The following is a 15,792-nucleotide window of genomic DNA, read 5'->3' as shown; positions in this document are numbered from 1 at the left end:
TTACAAAATGGTTACATAATTTTTTGGATTCGCGACAGTACGCAATTGATGCAAGTGCGTATTTAGCCAAATTTTTCCATAGCTATTTCCGAGAATGCGCGTCATTTATCTGTCAAAAAGACCGTGGCAGATTTGGACAAAGTTAAAGATTCAGAGTCGCAATTTGCGATATTTATCAAAAATGTCCGACAATTCTCCACCGGGCCAAAGTGACGGTAAGAAATTATAAAATCTGCGTTATATTTATGTATTGTACGAATAACATTTTCAAATAAATCAATCTTTTTTTTATTGCATTGTATTTGTACACAGAACCTGCAGTTGACAACATCCCGCCAAATGCATTCGAAAGCTTTGGTTCTAGACTTCGCGATTTAGATGTGGATTCAATTCGTCGTTATTTAGCATCAAAGCTAGGCTTTTATGAGCCATCGGAACCTTCAACACCGACAGAACAAGTATTGGAAGAAGTGTCCGTAGACGGAATTGTTAAATGGATCAAGAGTGAAAAATGCAAAAACATAATAACACTGTCAGGTGCAGGAATCTCTACTTGTAAGTGATCCCTTACTTTTGTAATGTAATGTAATGAAATTAAACAAAACAAAAGGAATGCTAAAGACAATTTTACATTGTTTTTATACCTAAATTAGATAAAATAAATTTTCATTAAACAGTACTATTTTATTAACATGAAACGCTTCTATACGAGGATAGACTTTTAACTCTTCTCTTTAATAAAACTTGTGTATTTTAGCGGCAGGAATTCCTGATTTCCGAAGTCCTGAAACAGGCTTATATCACAATCTCCAAAAGTACAATCTTCCGGAACCTCAAGCAATATTTGATATTAGCTTCTTCAGAGATAATCCTAAGCCATTCTTTACATTGGCCAAAGAACTTTATCCAGGAAGTTTTAAACCAACAATTTCACATTATTTCATCAGACTTTTACATGAAAAAGGTAACATTTTATATTCTAAATCAATTTATTGAATAAAACATATTAAAGTGCAATGAAATTAAGAAAAGTGACTTATATCAAACTATATTACTCCAACTTTCAGAGATTAATGTTATATCTCAGTTAAATTTGTACAAATTCCAAATGTGATTTGTAAAATATTAAAAAATAAGTATGTTAATCACTAACTTATATAGAAACGGCTAAAACACTCACATATATATATATCGGGTGTTGTCACCGACTAGTTTTGAGCCCTTCAAGGGCCCTTCATCAGGGTGAGTGGGACTGGTATAATTTCGCGGACGTGGCCCGTCGCTCACTGACTAGTCGGTGACGACACCGGATATATATACGTGAGTGTTTTAGCCGTTTCTATATAAGTTAATGATAATGTCTCACGAAAGTTTGAATAATTTAATATGTTAATCACATTGTTTTATGCATTCTTTGAAATTTGGAGTTTACAATTGTACCAATATAAATGCATTTGTGATGCAACCTGAACATTTCGGCAATGAAATTCAAAGATATGTGTGAAGTCAAAAAAGCCGCATTGGACTAGCATAGTTAACTATGGCCTTTTCACCTTATTTGGGTAAGCTCAGAGCCGCCTTCGGTGAAGACATAAATGAGCTTATGATGCAAAATGTGGAAGTTTGGATGTATATTACCACACAACTCCAACGACTGGATGGGTTTGGATAAATTTTCAAACTGACCGTGTGCAGTGGATAAAGTCACAGTATAGCATAAAATAAACAACAAGACATCTTTGACACTAATTTAAAGATAATTTTCAGGATTACTACTTCGTCATTACACACAAAATATTGACACATTGGAGAGAGTCGCCGGATTGCCGGAGGAAAAGATTGTTGAAGCGCACGGAACATTCTACACTTCGCACTGTTTAAATTGTAGGAAAGAATACTCCTTGGAATATGTTAAAGGTATGTCTAGTTTGTTTTGAAGTGGTAAGAAATGAAAATTTATTTGTAGTTATGTAAGATTTTAATTTTAAGATGCTGCTATATGCAGTATAATAAATTTGCAAAACAATATTTGTTTTAAAACACAGCAGTCTTATAACAAACTAGCTTTTACCCGCGACTCCGTTCGCGCGGAATAAAAAAAAAATGCACACAAGATAAAAAAGTTCCTATGTCCGTCTCCTAGTTCTAAGCTACCTCCCCATCAATTTTCAGCTAAATCAGTTCGACCAATCTTGAGTTATAAATAGTGTAACTAACACGACTTTCTTTTATATAAATAGATTTCTTTCTTTTATAATAAGAAGTCTAAAATGATTTTGATGACATTATATAGACAAGATAGAATTTAGAATTATTGATTTTTTTTTTTAATTTTAAATGCAATAGTCATCGTAGGATTGAATGTTTGTGTGGTATATCAATCTATCAAACAACACACAATAAATTTATTTTTCAGAGATAATATTTGCGGACCAAATACCAATATGTACAGAATGTCCGGGCATTATCAAACCGGACATTGTATTCTTTGGTGAAAGCCTGCCGGACAGATTCCAGAACTGTCTCCGGGAAGACTTCCAGCATTGTGATATGCTCATTATAATGGGATCATCCCTTGAAGTGCAACCATTTGCATCACTCATTGATATGTGAGTACTAACATAGTAGCTTAAAGTGAGTGAACTTATAACATTAGGGAAACCTTTCAAGGTCCTTAAAATGTGTGTACGAAAAAAGGTTGGCCAATAGTACACAACTAATTGCTTTTTACTATGTATTTGTTTGCATGACTTACTGCTATCTAATTAGTTATTTTGTATTAACGGCTGAGTTTGTCTCCGTGCAAAGAACAAAGCATTTTTTCTATAAGAGGATCACCGCAAAATTCCCTGACTGTACATTTATATCCCTTGTTTCAATTGAAAGCAAGGGACTGCAATATCTTTCTCACATGTAGAGGTCTCAAAAATGAGTTCTTTGTCCAGGTTCTATTGTATTTTATGAAAATTATGACATTAAGTGAAGTGATATAAAATAAGGGTAACTATTATTATGTGACCTGAATCTGTGTAATATTTTGAAATGCTCTAGTTTTAGAGTACAGTGCAGTTTGTCTGTGGTTATAGGTTTTGACTGGTACCAGTTATAAGTGGTCAATGTTGTGTAGGGTGCCGGAGTGGTGCCCCCGCCTGCTGATCAACCGTGAGAAGGCAGGAGAGCGCTCTCCATTGCTGCGGCTGTGCGGGCTGGCGGGTGGCCTTCAGTTGGACGAGGACTCGGTGCGCGATGTCGCTCTCCTCGGGGACTGCGACCAAGGCTGCAGGGACCTTGCCCAGCGCCTCGGATGGGGGGTAAGTCAAAAAACTACTAAAAAACACATAACCAGCAAATGTAAAATGCTGTTTGTTATTTGCCCCGACAAAACATACTCACATTACATAAAACAAATTTCTTTACAAATTTACGTGTTTTTAGAATATACTTCGGTAATTTGCAAAACTTAATTCATTCAATATTAGTTAACACTTCATTATTACTACAAATGCCAGTTTCTTTAATAATATTTCTATTTCCAGGAGGAATTACACGCTTTAGTGAATGTAGAACATGAGCGTTTGGAGCGGGAAGTGGGTATAAGTGCACCACAAATGTCCATACATGAGACAGCGGATGCTGCAGGGACCAGCGCTGAAAACAAACTGTAAGCATACTAATATATGTTTCAAAAAAGATTGTGCACGATTCTGCGCATTGTGACGTCACAGATTGACAAGAAGACAAACATAGATATATTTTAAATAATACTTTTTGGTACTGAAAATACCCGACTGACTAGTCATTGGCACTCGGGGAAAGCCATACCAATTGAATAACATCTTAGTACCCAAAATTGGTATAACTGTTTAGACTTTAGACCAGTGATTGTCAAACTTATGTCTTTCACCGCCCCCTTTGAAAATCAATTATATTTCAGAGCCCCCTAATTTTTATTCAGCCCAAAAACTTTAAAACCACAATTTCATTACTTTAATTAATTTCAATACCCCCCATTTTTTGGGCCCTTATCGCCCCCTCCTAGATTTCAAACGCCCCCAAGGGGACGTTATCGCCCACTTTGGGAAACACTGCTTTAGACGGTCACAATGGTACTTACATACAAACTTACATACGCGCATAAAAAATTTCCCTCTTGTCATTAATAATATTTGAATCTCCGAGTTCCGACATTTTGAAAAGGCTCAACTCCCTTTTCAAAATCATTTCATGCACAATCTTATTTGTCACATTGTATTTATGGTCTATGTTGTATTGCTTTATGTATACAATGACAAGGCTATATGAATTGGTGGTCATAAGTCAAACTAAATAATGTCACCTCACAAGCCCCTCTTGTCAATGTCAAAAAATGTCACAAGATCCGCTTTGTACTGTAGCTGACATGACACTTTTCTTTCATGTCATCTGTGTCATGTATATAATATGTATTGTGACATAATCAAAAGCGATAACAGCGCCTCTCACCGGTTCAAATACTCTTGTTTGAATATAAAAGCAAATTCATATTTGTGAAAAATTAATCAATGGTTGGACGGCTAAATATAAGAAAAAGCTACCATTTTTTAGTGAAACTGTATAAAATTTTACTGCGAATGGCAGATTCTTAGTCATAGAAGTCTTATTTAAACCTATAAAGGTAATTTTTTTTTTTATTAATTAATGGTGTCGAAAGAAATCTTGAGAATCTATGTAATTTTTTTGGTCTCTTGAAAGCAGTTTTTACGTACTTATACTTAAAAATTAATTTATTATAAAGTGAAGAAACATTTTATGGTATAGATCAATAAAATTATCTGACCCAGTGGAGGACCACCACCACATTTAGGAAAATCAAACTAAATTATGACCGCTCACTAGCGCCCCCCTGTCAACGTCAAAAAGTGTCCACAAGAGCATTGCCAGACATTAATATACAATTATGAATTAGTATTGTGATTATTAACTGACAATTAGCATTCTAGAGTCCTAAAATAACAGCTCACTTGACAGGTGTCAAACTAAAATATATGATAGTCAAAAGACGGAATTCAATGTTACATGAGTTCGTAATCGCTAAACATGTCGCGAAGTTTTTAGAGAAAGGTAGAGGAAAAAACACGTTTTATGTCAATAATTTGACAAATGCAACTGTCAAAATGTCTGTCATTTGACAAATACAGTTTTAGGTTAGGTTAGCATGTTTTATGCATTTCGTGTTTCGTGTAAAATATAATAAGAAAAGGCAACGCATTTTAAATCTAGAATTAGATTTTTTATAAATAAATTGAAAAATCGATAAAAAATATATAGCGTTTAGTTTTTTTTTATAATGGCAATAATTGTCTTTGCAATACGTCATATTACAGGGTGTGTTCCGATATGCACTGCGACCACTGTAGAGTGTGACGTCAATTCAGTATACTGTGAAGCCGTTCCTTTATAGCCAGTTATACTAGTTACGATTTAAAACGGAACACAATCTCGTATACTGTCAGCCGCATTTTTTGACGCGACATTCAAATGAGTGTATTCAAGTTTTCTAGTACATTAAAAAAAACTGTTTTGGAGTGCTGTCAAATTAAAAATATTTTAATTAATATTAATTATAAATTGAATTTATAATGTTATAAAAATAAGTACTTTTTCATAAAAAAGAATATGTTTTTCATTATCAACACAGTCTAATAAGGTTAATTTTTGCAATTCTTCCATTGTTTTATTTATTTATCCAAACAAATTACAGAACTTTAACATTTTCTGATTAAACTGTAGCTTTGTTTATAAGATGTGAGGCACTCGGGTGGTTTTGACTGATCACGTGATCAAAGTACTACGAATACCTTACCTCGAAAACGCCAGTGCTCACAGTAGCATATGGCGGCGATTTATGACGTCATATATTTCCCTAGGGTACTGCGGCAGCATACTGGCAGTCCATAACGGAACGAATTTTTCTACAGTGATAGCACTGTGCAGTGCTCGCAGTGCATATCGGAACATACCCACAATGAGCTTATTTATCCATAGTCAAATGTGGATGTTTTGTTAATTTAAGCCTCAACCGTAATCTTATATAACTCATAACTCCAATTATAAAGGCTTTCAAAATATTCCTAAAATAATATATTCCTAATAAATTATTTATAATAACAAATAACACTTTAATTATTTAAAGTAGTGTCTCGTAAATAGTTTTATTGGAGTTATTAAGTATTTGAATAGTGCTGGAAGTCATTTTCATGTGGGTGCAGGAAATAATTCCTTCGACTAAACTTCAGCCATTTTTTTTTTAATCACAAATTCTGTACCTGCTTTCATTACTCTTTAAAAAAAAATTCTAGACGTGTAATTTGTTGCTCTAAAATTTCAAACCTTTTTTTTATAAACTAATACAAATATAAAAAAATACTTAAATCGAGAAATTAAAAAATTTAATTAAAAATTCTAGTACTTATGATATTATCACATAATTTATTATAAAGATAGTATTTTCAAATCACGTGTTTCTGCTGGAAAAATATTCATACATACAAATAAATGGATTGTATGGGAGATTTGTGTAAGAAAAGAGTGAATTCAGATATGATAGATATGTTTAAATCATCCCTGAACCGGTTCAAAACTTGAATCATTGAGCTGCGGTTCGACAACTAAATTAACAGCTCATCGGGATGGCGTTCACTCTGTGAGTTGAGCCATGAGCTGTCCGGTGACTCGCAGTTCGTGGCTTGAAACGCAAATCATTACGGTTCACTGATCTACTTCATATGTGAGCCGTGACCTAATCTACATGTAATCAGTTTTAGTTGAGTTACCCATGTCTAATAGAAGACTTATACCTAATTAATTAAGAAACGGCTTAACTCACGTTTGATCGTCCGGTGACGGCACCGACTAGTTTCGCACTGTGCGAGACGCGACGCGACCGCGAAGTCTTCGGATTAAACACTCGCCCTGAAGATGGACCCCCGATGGGTTCGAAACTAGTCGGTGCCGTCACCGGACGATCAAACGTGAGTTAAGCCGTTTCTTAATTAATTAATTATGATGTCTCACGAAAGTTTAAACAATTGAAGACTTATACCATCAAGACCCTACATAGAGATAAGGGCAGGGTTACAATAATGAAATTGTTATTCTTTCTTCTCTTAAAATGAGGTAACTATATTTTTCTGTCTATATTTCTGCAGTGGAAACCGACTGTAATATCACTTCATATTGATACATCCTTTATTCCAGCTTTGAAATCATAGTACAAGAATAGTTTTACTTTTGAAGTACAATTATTTATTGCTCGTTAAAAATGAAACATATGGAATATTACGATTGGTTCTTGATTTAATTAAGTTTAATATTTTATTTAAATTTTGATATGAACCATTTTAATTCCTAAAATATAATAATGACAACATATTTTATTCCAAACTAAAAATAAGAAAAAAATCATTGTTCCAAATAAGCAATAAAATATTTGAAAGTTGTGAGATTCATTAGTTAGTATTTAAGACTCCTTGAATTGAAATTTTTAATATAAATAATTCTCAGAAAACGAAACATAAAAAGATGCATTTTTATTTCTCTCGAGTCTTAAATACTAGATGAAAATCAAAGACTGAAATGATAAGCAATATTAAATAACACCCCAAATGCCTTTACCTGTATATATTTATATATGCCATAGGTACATTATATTTATGTATAATTGTAAATTATAAAATCAATTATAGATCGTAATTTTTAAGGTGATTTTGGATTTTATTTAAGATTATTTATAATTTAACTCGATAAAGGGATAATGTTGAAGTGCTTAAATTAGTGAGTTAATAAAATGATTTTCTGCCTATATTGTTTTACTTATTTTTTTTCTTAATATGAAATAAACCATCATCATTAGCTCACTATACGTCCCCACTGAGGGGCTCGAAGCCTACCCTAAGTAAGGGGTGACTAGACCATAGTCAACCACAGCCAAGTGCGGGTTGACTTCACACATATCATCAAATTTCTTCTCAGATATGTGCAATAACCATTGTTTGACCATAATCCCGTTAAATTCATGCAGATCGTTATTAAAAACTAGTTTAGGAAATCTAATCCTGTGCAGGAATTAAGACATACCAAAATTTTTTTTTTTTATATATGGAAGATAAATTGAAAAAAAAAACTCATTAATTCATATTAAAATAGATACATTTTTATTTAAAAAAGCCAGCTTTACAATTAATTAATTTATTCCTTAGCATCAGTGATACCTTCCGTGCTAATAGCAAACATAGCCTCTGTCTCCGGAAGACATGGGCTGTCGTATATCTTGCACACTCTGTTATCTCCTCTTCCCTTCCTCAAGTACAAGCGCGTTGTGGACGCATGAGCTATGATATGGCCACCGATAGGTTTCTTTGTGTCAGCGTTGAAAACACCCACAGCATCAACTTGAGCAACTACTTGGTTGGTAATTATTACAGCTACACCGAACTAGAAAATAAAATAAAATTTTTGTTAATAAAAAAAATTTTGTGGAGTAGCCCTTCGTACACAAGATAATGTATATCTTATTTACGTTTAGTAGTTTAGGAACATATTCAATGAAAACAATATTTTTTTTATTAAATTAGGATGAATTACAAAAAACTAGAGTATTGTGACGGGTTTTAAACGAAATTACGAATAAATTATATAATTACTCATATGTTATTAAAAACGAGAATTCCTTAAAAAAGAAAATCTTATATTCAAGCTAGTAGTAACAAGTATATTACTGTAACTTGATAATTTACTATTAACTTGTTCACAGTAGGTTTCTGAAACCATTTAAAACCTATTGTTATATATTTAAGTCAAAGATAACATGGATGTTGATATGTTTTAGACAGATTTTCGTTGCAGAAATCAACGGTCAGTGCTACAGGCCTGCAAGATAAAAAATCCCAGTGACATTGAAAGTGTTAAAGTAAAAAAATGTCACCTCATCAGCCAATCGTAGCAACATCCTCATAAAGCGGCCGAGATGTAATTGCCTAGAGTTCAACTCTCCTCTGCCAGAGTAGTCTGTTCTATACAATGCTGTTGCACTGTCAACTATTAGTAATGAATATCTGAAAAAAAAAACAATGTTGTTGATACAATATGCAGTCACAAAATATAGTTTTGAGAATGCCACTGACAAAGAGGGTACATCGGAACAAAACAAATCTAGTGGATGTAGGGTAAAATTTCAATTCGAATCTCACTTGTAATCTTTTTTTACATCGCTAAATCAATTTTTGGTTTTTTTTTCGAGTATATTTTAATATAAAAAAGTGTTAAGTAAAATCAATGTTAATTTAAATTCAATAAAAATTTTAAACATAAAAATTTTGCCAATTGTAATCCAGCACTAAATACAATCATTGTACTGGAATAGTACAAAAGAAAGACAACCAGTACAAATTTCTCTTACCTCGATTCAGCCATCATAGCACAAGCCTGTACTAGAAGTTGGGTCTGATGGTCAGTATTGTAGGCGCGCGCGTAGGCGACGTTGTCGAGTACAGCGGCACCCTCCATACCGTAGCGCTGCGCCACCGCCAGCAGTCGCTCTGGACGGAATGTGCCCTCTGTGTCTATGTACATACATTTACCCTCACCTCCAGACTGTTCGATTGGCAACTGAAATAAAAAAAAATTGTTGACAATACAAAGAAATGGTACATTTATAACTACTTTGCAAGTATTTCCATAGGTGAATATGGCTGAGGCCCAATAGACTGTCCCAGGGATCTGCTGGAGCTCCAAGTCTTAGTTTGTACCAATGTTGAGCAGGACCATGAAAGGTGGAGACTTTCGCCAAGTCCCACTTAAGGTCAATGCACCACTCTAGTTAATAATTCTTGTGTCAAATTTATGAAGGCAAATGGATCAAGATTGATAACTAATTCTAAAAGGAAATAGTGATGTCAATGCACAGATAGGAGTTACCTAAGGCCATAAAAACAAAGTGTACATAAATATGAAAATTTTATTAAAATGCTTTAAAAAATGAAATATACCTGACATGTCACTGCTAATGTGTGACATAATTGTGTTTTTCCCGTTCGGAATTCACCAAAAATTTCAGTAATAGAACCTGTTTCTATTCCTCCACCCAACAATCTGTCCAATTCTTTTGATCCTGTTGTTAATTGAATAATTTCTGCTCTGGAAAATTAGTGTTATAATTTGTTAAAAGTAAAGTCTTTAACAATAGAGATTGATAAACATAATTACTTAAAAACATATTTATTAAAATTTAAAAAATTAGATTATTCCATATTTAAATTTCTCATTATCCTTATATATAGACCTTAACATATCCCACACTACATTTCCTAGATATATATAGACCTTAAACATACATAGATCTATCTTGAAGCTTACTACAGGATAGAAATAATCAATTAAGATTGATGTAAAAAAGTGATTATAAGTCATTATTTTCTCCTCGTATAGCATCTTTAATTGGTCATTCTTTGAGTTTGTAGACTGAACTCTTTTATTGTTGAAATCAAGACTAACATTGTATGGAAAAGAACACTTAATGTTTTTTAATAAAATTTGATAAATTTTAATATATTATTTTCCAATTTACATTTCTGATGAAAATATAAGAAAACTCTTTACGTGAGTGAAGTTTGTTCATAACATTTATTACGTCTTGAATTGGAACACTGAAATACATGTCTAAACAAGTTTGGTACCTCTTCTGGTGAAATTCTGTTGCAGTTGTGAATCCCATAGGAACCAGCTTTGAAGCTTCCAATAATATTTTATCCGCTTTGGCTTCTGATATTCCTTTTATTGTTATTAACCATTTTTTTGGAGCATACGCAACAGATTCCACAGTGTGATAACCCGCCTCCTCCAACTTCTTTATATCACCCGAAGTTATTCCATTTCCCTGAATAAATAAACTTGGTTATTTAACTGTTTGTATTTAAAATTAATTAACAGCGTAAAAATTGATATTACTTCTAGTTTACTAATAAGTTGTGGTCCACAGTCGTCCAAATCTTCGTCGACAGACGCAGTTACAGCGGATGCTGTGGCTGTCATTTCTTATCATTAAATATTAAATTAATTTTAAGAATTATAAATATTTCAATCGGTCGCTATTTTCTTTATCGTCTTGATTATTGGAAACAAAATTCATAAACACAAGCACATCTCTTTGTAATTTACAAATTGTCAATGTCAAAAATAGGAGTTGAACTTGAAGTTTTACTTTTCCCGCTTTCCTCTCCTTATTTTTTTTTTTTTTTTGAAGATGTTATTTAGTACGCCGAAACCATTGTATAAAGTATACCAAAACTTTAGAAAGCCGAAGAAAATATTTATTTATTAATTTTTCAAGGTATTAAATACGAAGCTTAAGTCTACAAATATGTTACCTGTGCCACTGCTATTTTTATCTAGGGATGGTAGTTAACGGTTTTAGCGTCAACTACACCAAATGGTTAATGGTTTTTGCTACAAGTCGAAAAACTAGTTGATTTTGTCAACTAGATTCATACATTCAATAAACAAAGACCCCGAAAACTGGCAGAGAAATAAAAGAGTGTGATTCCTACGTAAATTTACATTGAATATTGAAGGGTGATCAACAGTTGATTTAATTAGTTCGTTGAATCAACGCCAACCCTACCACTGTCACACGCTGACATTTATCAGCTGGTGTTGACGTTTTTTTAGCGGCAAAAAATAAAAACTGTGCTGCTACCTGCTACTGTATTGAAGTGGAGCTTTTACATACTTACTATAGTTTATATTTTCTTGATTATGGAGGAAATTTCGCTTTTAATTCGTGGAGAAGAGTTTATAGTGAAAAAAGAGGTATTGTGTGAATATAGTGATTATTTTAAGGCAATGTTCAGTGGAAATTACATAGAAAAAGAGAAAAGCCAAATTATCATAGATGTAAGTTTCCCGTTTTAATATTTTTATATTAAATCAAGATGTTAGAAATAGTTTAGCTCTAATAATCGCTAATTTAAATATTAACTTGCAGGTCTTACCGCCAAATATAATGCAAATTATTCTTCAGTACATGAACATTGGTTTAATAGACTTATCAGATTATTCGCATCAAATAATTGGTGAAATAGCGATGGCTGCTAATTTCCTTCAAATATCAGAACTTATAAAACAGATTGAATACACATTAGATATTCAATTATCTGTTAACAACTGGATTGATACAATGACAATTGCTGAAAATGCTTCTTATATAAAACTGGAGGAACATGCAGTTGCATTTGGTCTTTTTTCCTTTAAATTAATGAAGCCTAGTTTCATATCGTCAATAAAAAAATTATTCTGGTACCTATCACATCCATATTTAGATGCAGAATGTGAACTAGATGTGTTTAAATTTGGTCTAGATTGGGTACTGAATAATGAAACTGGAGCAGATGCTATTATGATTGTATTAGGAAGTCTAGACTTAAGTAGGTTATCACTTAGTGATTTTTTAGAAATGAAATCATTAACAACTGATTACAACAGCAGTCTGCCAGCTAAAGTAATTGATGGTCTGGTCTCTTTACACAAAAAATATGGAGAACTATCACCACAGATAATATCTGAACAAAAGGAATTGCAATGTGAAACATTTACGAGAAGAGTTTACGATGAAATTTGTAATTTGGTTAAAGAAAGTAAACATCGGAAGTTAAAGTTTACATTATCTCTTCCGATGACAATCAAACAACCATTAGCGGATGAATCTCCACACTATATGTATACATATACTTTAGGAGTCGGATTTGGCAAATGGTTAGAATTGGTTGAGAAAAATTTATGGGGATGGAATGTGGTGTCATATAATGGGACAAAACTTGTTATTGTCTGTGGTGAGTATGGCAAAGGCACTGGTATGTTTATGAGAGATGTAAAAGAATATGATACATTGAGAAGAGAATGGAATAGACATGGAGTTCAGTTGCCACAGAGAAGACATGGCAGTGTTGCCGTTTTGGGTGACTCTTTATACATTATCGGAGGTGTAGGTGGGTTTAGGTTAGTAATATTATTTTGAAATAAATAAATTTAAGTCTAGATTTATTTTAATATGTAATTTAATTTACAGGGTAGTATTAGATACAGCAATAATATATAACATGAGAGAAAAGACTTTTAGAAGTATCGCAAAACTTCCAGACGCGATACAGAATCCAGCAATTTGTTGTCACAATAATTATATATATACAGCTGGTCACAAACACATTTATAGGCATGTGGAATCTGATGATAAAGATCAATGGGAATTAGTTGCTACCGTTAGTTTTCGAGTTAAATGCATGGTGTCCCACAAAGGGTACATATACTGTACACAAAGTTATTTTAACGAATTGTATAGATTTAGGCCATTTGTTGACAATGAATTGCAACCACTTACTGGGTTTTACAACATACCTACAGTATTATGTAATTTAGGTAAGTGTCGTTAATATTTTTTTACATTTTTATAAATATTTTTCAATACTTTCTTTATTTCTGGAAAAAAAATTAAGGCAGGAAACTAATTTAACTCAATATGTTAAAACCATGGAAACAAGTAATTCCTAAAGCTACAGGTTCAGTGAGTCCCAACATTGGTGAATGATGGAAAATAAACCAGCAATGTATTCACCGGAACCAGCATAATTTAGATAGATATTTATGAAAAATGAGAATGGATATCTCTGATGTAAACCATTTAACTTTTAGGCGGACGATTGTTAGCATTCACTGAAAACAATAAACTCTTCAAACACACTGACGTTTTGTCTTTAGAAGAATACACGGACAATGCAGAGTTTCCCGAAGTCCTTTACACACAGACAGATGCTCCGATGACAGTAAACGAAACTGCAGGGTATTGTGCCTTAGTGATGGAAACACCTCCGTTATGCAAATCTGTGTCAACATACCATTTGCAATATTTGACAAAATATCCAGATTGAATTGTGACTCAAATTTAGTATTTTCTGAGAATGTTTTTAAGACTTAAGTATAATATTTATGCAACAAATGCTATGTTTCATTACCATTTGAAATTAATTATGTTTTCTAAATAATTTAATAAGTTTTATTGCAATATAACCTTTTTTTCTTTATATGAATTATAGGATACCAAACCTTTTCAATCTAAACTCAAAACCTATAATGATGACTCTTTTCTACCGGCATCTTATTGAAGCAACCTTCTTGTTGAATTTAAACATACATTATTCACAAATACGTAGTACAGTCAGCTGCATAAATATAGTGGCAGTCAATATATCCAAATATATAGGAACACCTAAAGTGATCAATTATATAAGTACAACCAAAGTCATCAAATTAATTGAAGCATCCACTCTGCTCAAAAACATCGGAGCGTTCACATCGTCATATATATGAGCACATTCAAAGTGCCCATAATTATAGTAACAGACAGAGCGTCAATAGTAACGAAGCATCGAAAGTATGCAAAAATATCGTAACATTAGACAAAATTAAACTCTATTTCTAGTTCCTTAAGATACACTATGAAATATACTACTTCTGGTAATTTTTGATGTTTAATATTAAAACATTTTCCTGCTATTTACTACATGTTTACGTCCCGCATGACAGATACTAGATCTATATATATAAAAGAAAGTCGTGTTAGTTACACTATTTATAACTCAAGATCGGTCGAACTGATTTAGCTGAAAATTGATGGGGAGGTAGCTTAGAACCAGGAAATGGACATAGGATAATTTTTACCCCGTTTTCTATATTATATTCCGCGCGGATGGAGTCGCGGGTAAAAGCTAGTAATACATAATTTATGCAGCTGACTGTACATGAATATAAGAATCTCAAACAATAATTATAACATAATTAAAAAAAGAAAAACAAAATTTGTTATTAATTTACATTTATTTAGACATTCATTTACAAACATACAAATTTATTTTCATTTAAAATGTACCATACATTTTGTACAAATAAGGCGTATAATTTTGTTAATACTCATACAAACTACATTCAAATAAAAAAATGTGACAGCATTTCATGCGATCTCAATGAGACTAGTGAGTCACCAAATGCTAGTTTCACACGAGGGTAGCACAATGCAGAACAGATTCAATGCAGTATAACTGTTTAACATTCAAAATAGTACTTGATCCATTGAAACAATAGCAGTACTACCTCACTGTACTGTCCTCGTGTGAAAGTGGCATACAAGAGAATTCTTTTTTTTAGTTTATACGAATATAGAAGCAATATATATGTATATAAATCCAAATAGTTATATCTTCAACACTGGTGTTATATAACTTATGTTTAATGTTATTTACAATATATAAAAACCTTAGCATTTGTATGTAGACTTGTTCATTTATTTTAGTATGTGTTTATAAAAAAAATTATACAATGGTCGCCCATTTGTCGAAATTCATACATAATTTAGAAACAAAGTATTGTTTATTTTTCATTTAAATATATTTATGAATAACTTCAAATCAACTTTAACTATATCAAATTTCATCCGTTCGCATAATTTCATTTTGCAACAAATATGACATCAATTTATTACAAAAAAAAAAAAAACTTTAATATATTTAGGATTCGTTATATAAAGTGTATATTAAATTAAAATTTCTACCAATCTTTTTTTTACATTTTTTATATTAAATCTATATTAAAAGTGGGGTAAAAAAAATATTTTTTTACACATACTAAAACAAACAATAAGTCTAGATAATTAAAATTACATATTCTGTAATAATAAAAGCACCAGAGAACCTGAAATGTAGTAATTTATTT

General features: G+C 32.3%; 3 protein-coding genes across 3 annotated transcripts; 2 read left to right on the top strand and 1 right to left on the bottom strand.

Moving 5' to 3' along the window:
* On the top strand, positions 1-3,935 carry LOC106721435 (NAD-dependent protein deacetylase sirtuin-2). The gene is made up of 7 exons (XM_045681827.1): positions 1-215; positions 313-555; positions 758-964; positions 1,768-1,917; positions 2,417-2,609; positions 3,128-3,311; positions 3,537-3,935. Exons 1-7 carry the CDS (start codon positions 95-97, stop codon positions 3,663-3,665), a joined length of 1,227 nt encoding a protein of 408 aa, XP_045537783.1. The 5' UTR covers positions 1-94; the 3' UTR covers positions 3,666-3,935.
* A 4,249-nt stretch (positions 3,936-8,184) lies between these two features.
* On the bottom strand, positions 8,185-11,190 carry LOC106721547 (DNA repair protein RAD51 homolog A). Its single transcript, XM_045681882.1, has 6 exons — positions 10,984-11,190; positions 10,713-10,912; positions 10,026-10,173; positions 9,437-9,645; positions 8,963-9,092; positions 8,185-8,472 (listed from the first exon to the last, which is right to left on the bottom strand). The coding sequence occupies exons 1-6, from the start codon at positions 11,065-11,067 to the stop codon at positions 8,227-8,229; spliced, it is 1,017 nt and encodes a 338-aa protein (XP_045537838.1). The 5' UTR covers positions 11,068-11,190; the 3' UTR covers positions 8,185-8,226.
* Positions 11,191-11,740: 550 nt separating this feature from the next.
* Positions 11,741-14,013, top strand: LOC106721436. The gene is made up of 4 exons (XM_014516374.2): positions 11,741-11,928; positions 12,020-13,029; positions 13,100-13,446; positions 13,720-14,013. The coding sequence occupies exons 1-4, from the start codon at positions 11,791-11,793 to the stop codon at positions 13,953-13,955; spliced, it is 1,731 nt and encodes a 576-aa protein (XP_014371860.2). The 5' UTR covers positions 11,741-11,790; the 3' UTR covers positions 13,956-14,013.
* The last annotated feature ends 1,779 nt before the right edge of the window (positions 14,014-15,792 follow it).

This window comes from Papilio machaon, chromosome 17 (genome assembly GCF_912999745.1).
Source record: "Papilio machaon chromosome 17, ilPapMach1.1, whole genome shotgun sequence".
Lineage (NCBI taxonomy): Eukaryota > Metazoa > Arthropoda > Insecta > Lepidoptera > Papilionidae > Papilio > Papilio machaon.
Note: the sequence above shows the minus strand (reverse complement) of the source record. Positions and strands in the feature narration are given on the sequence as shown.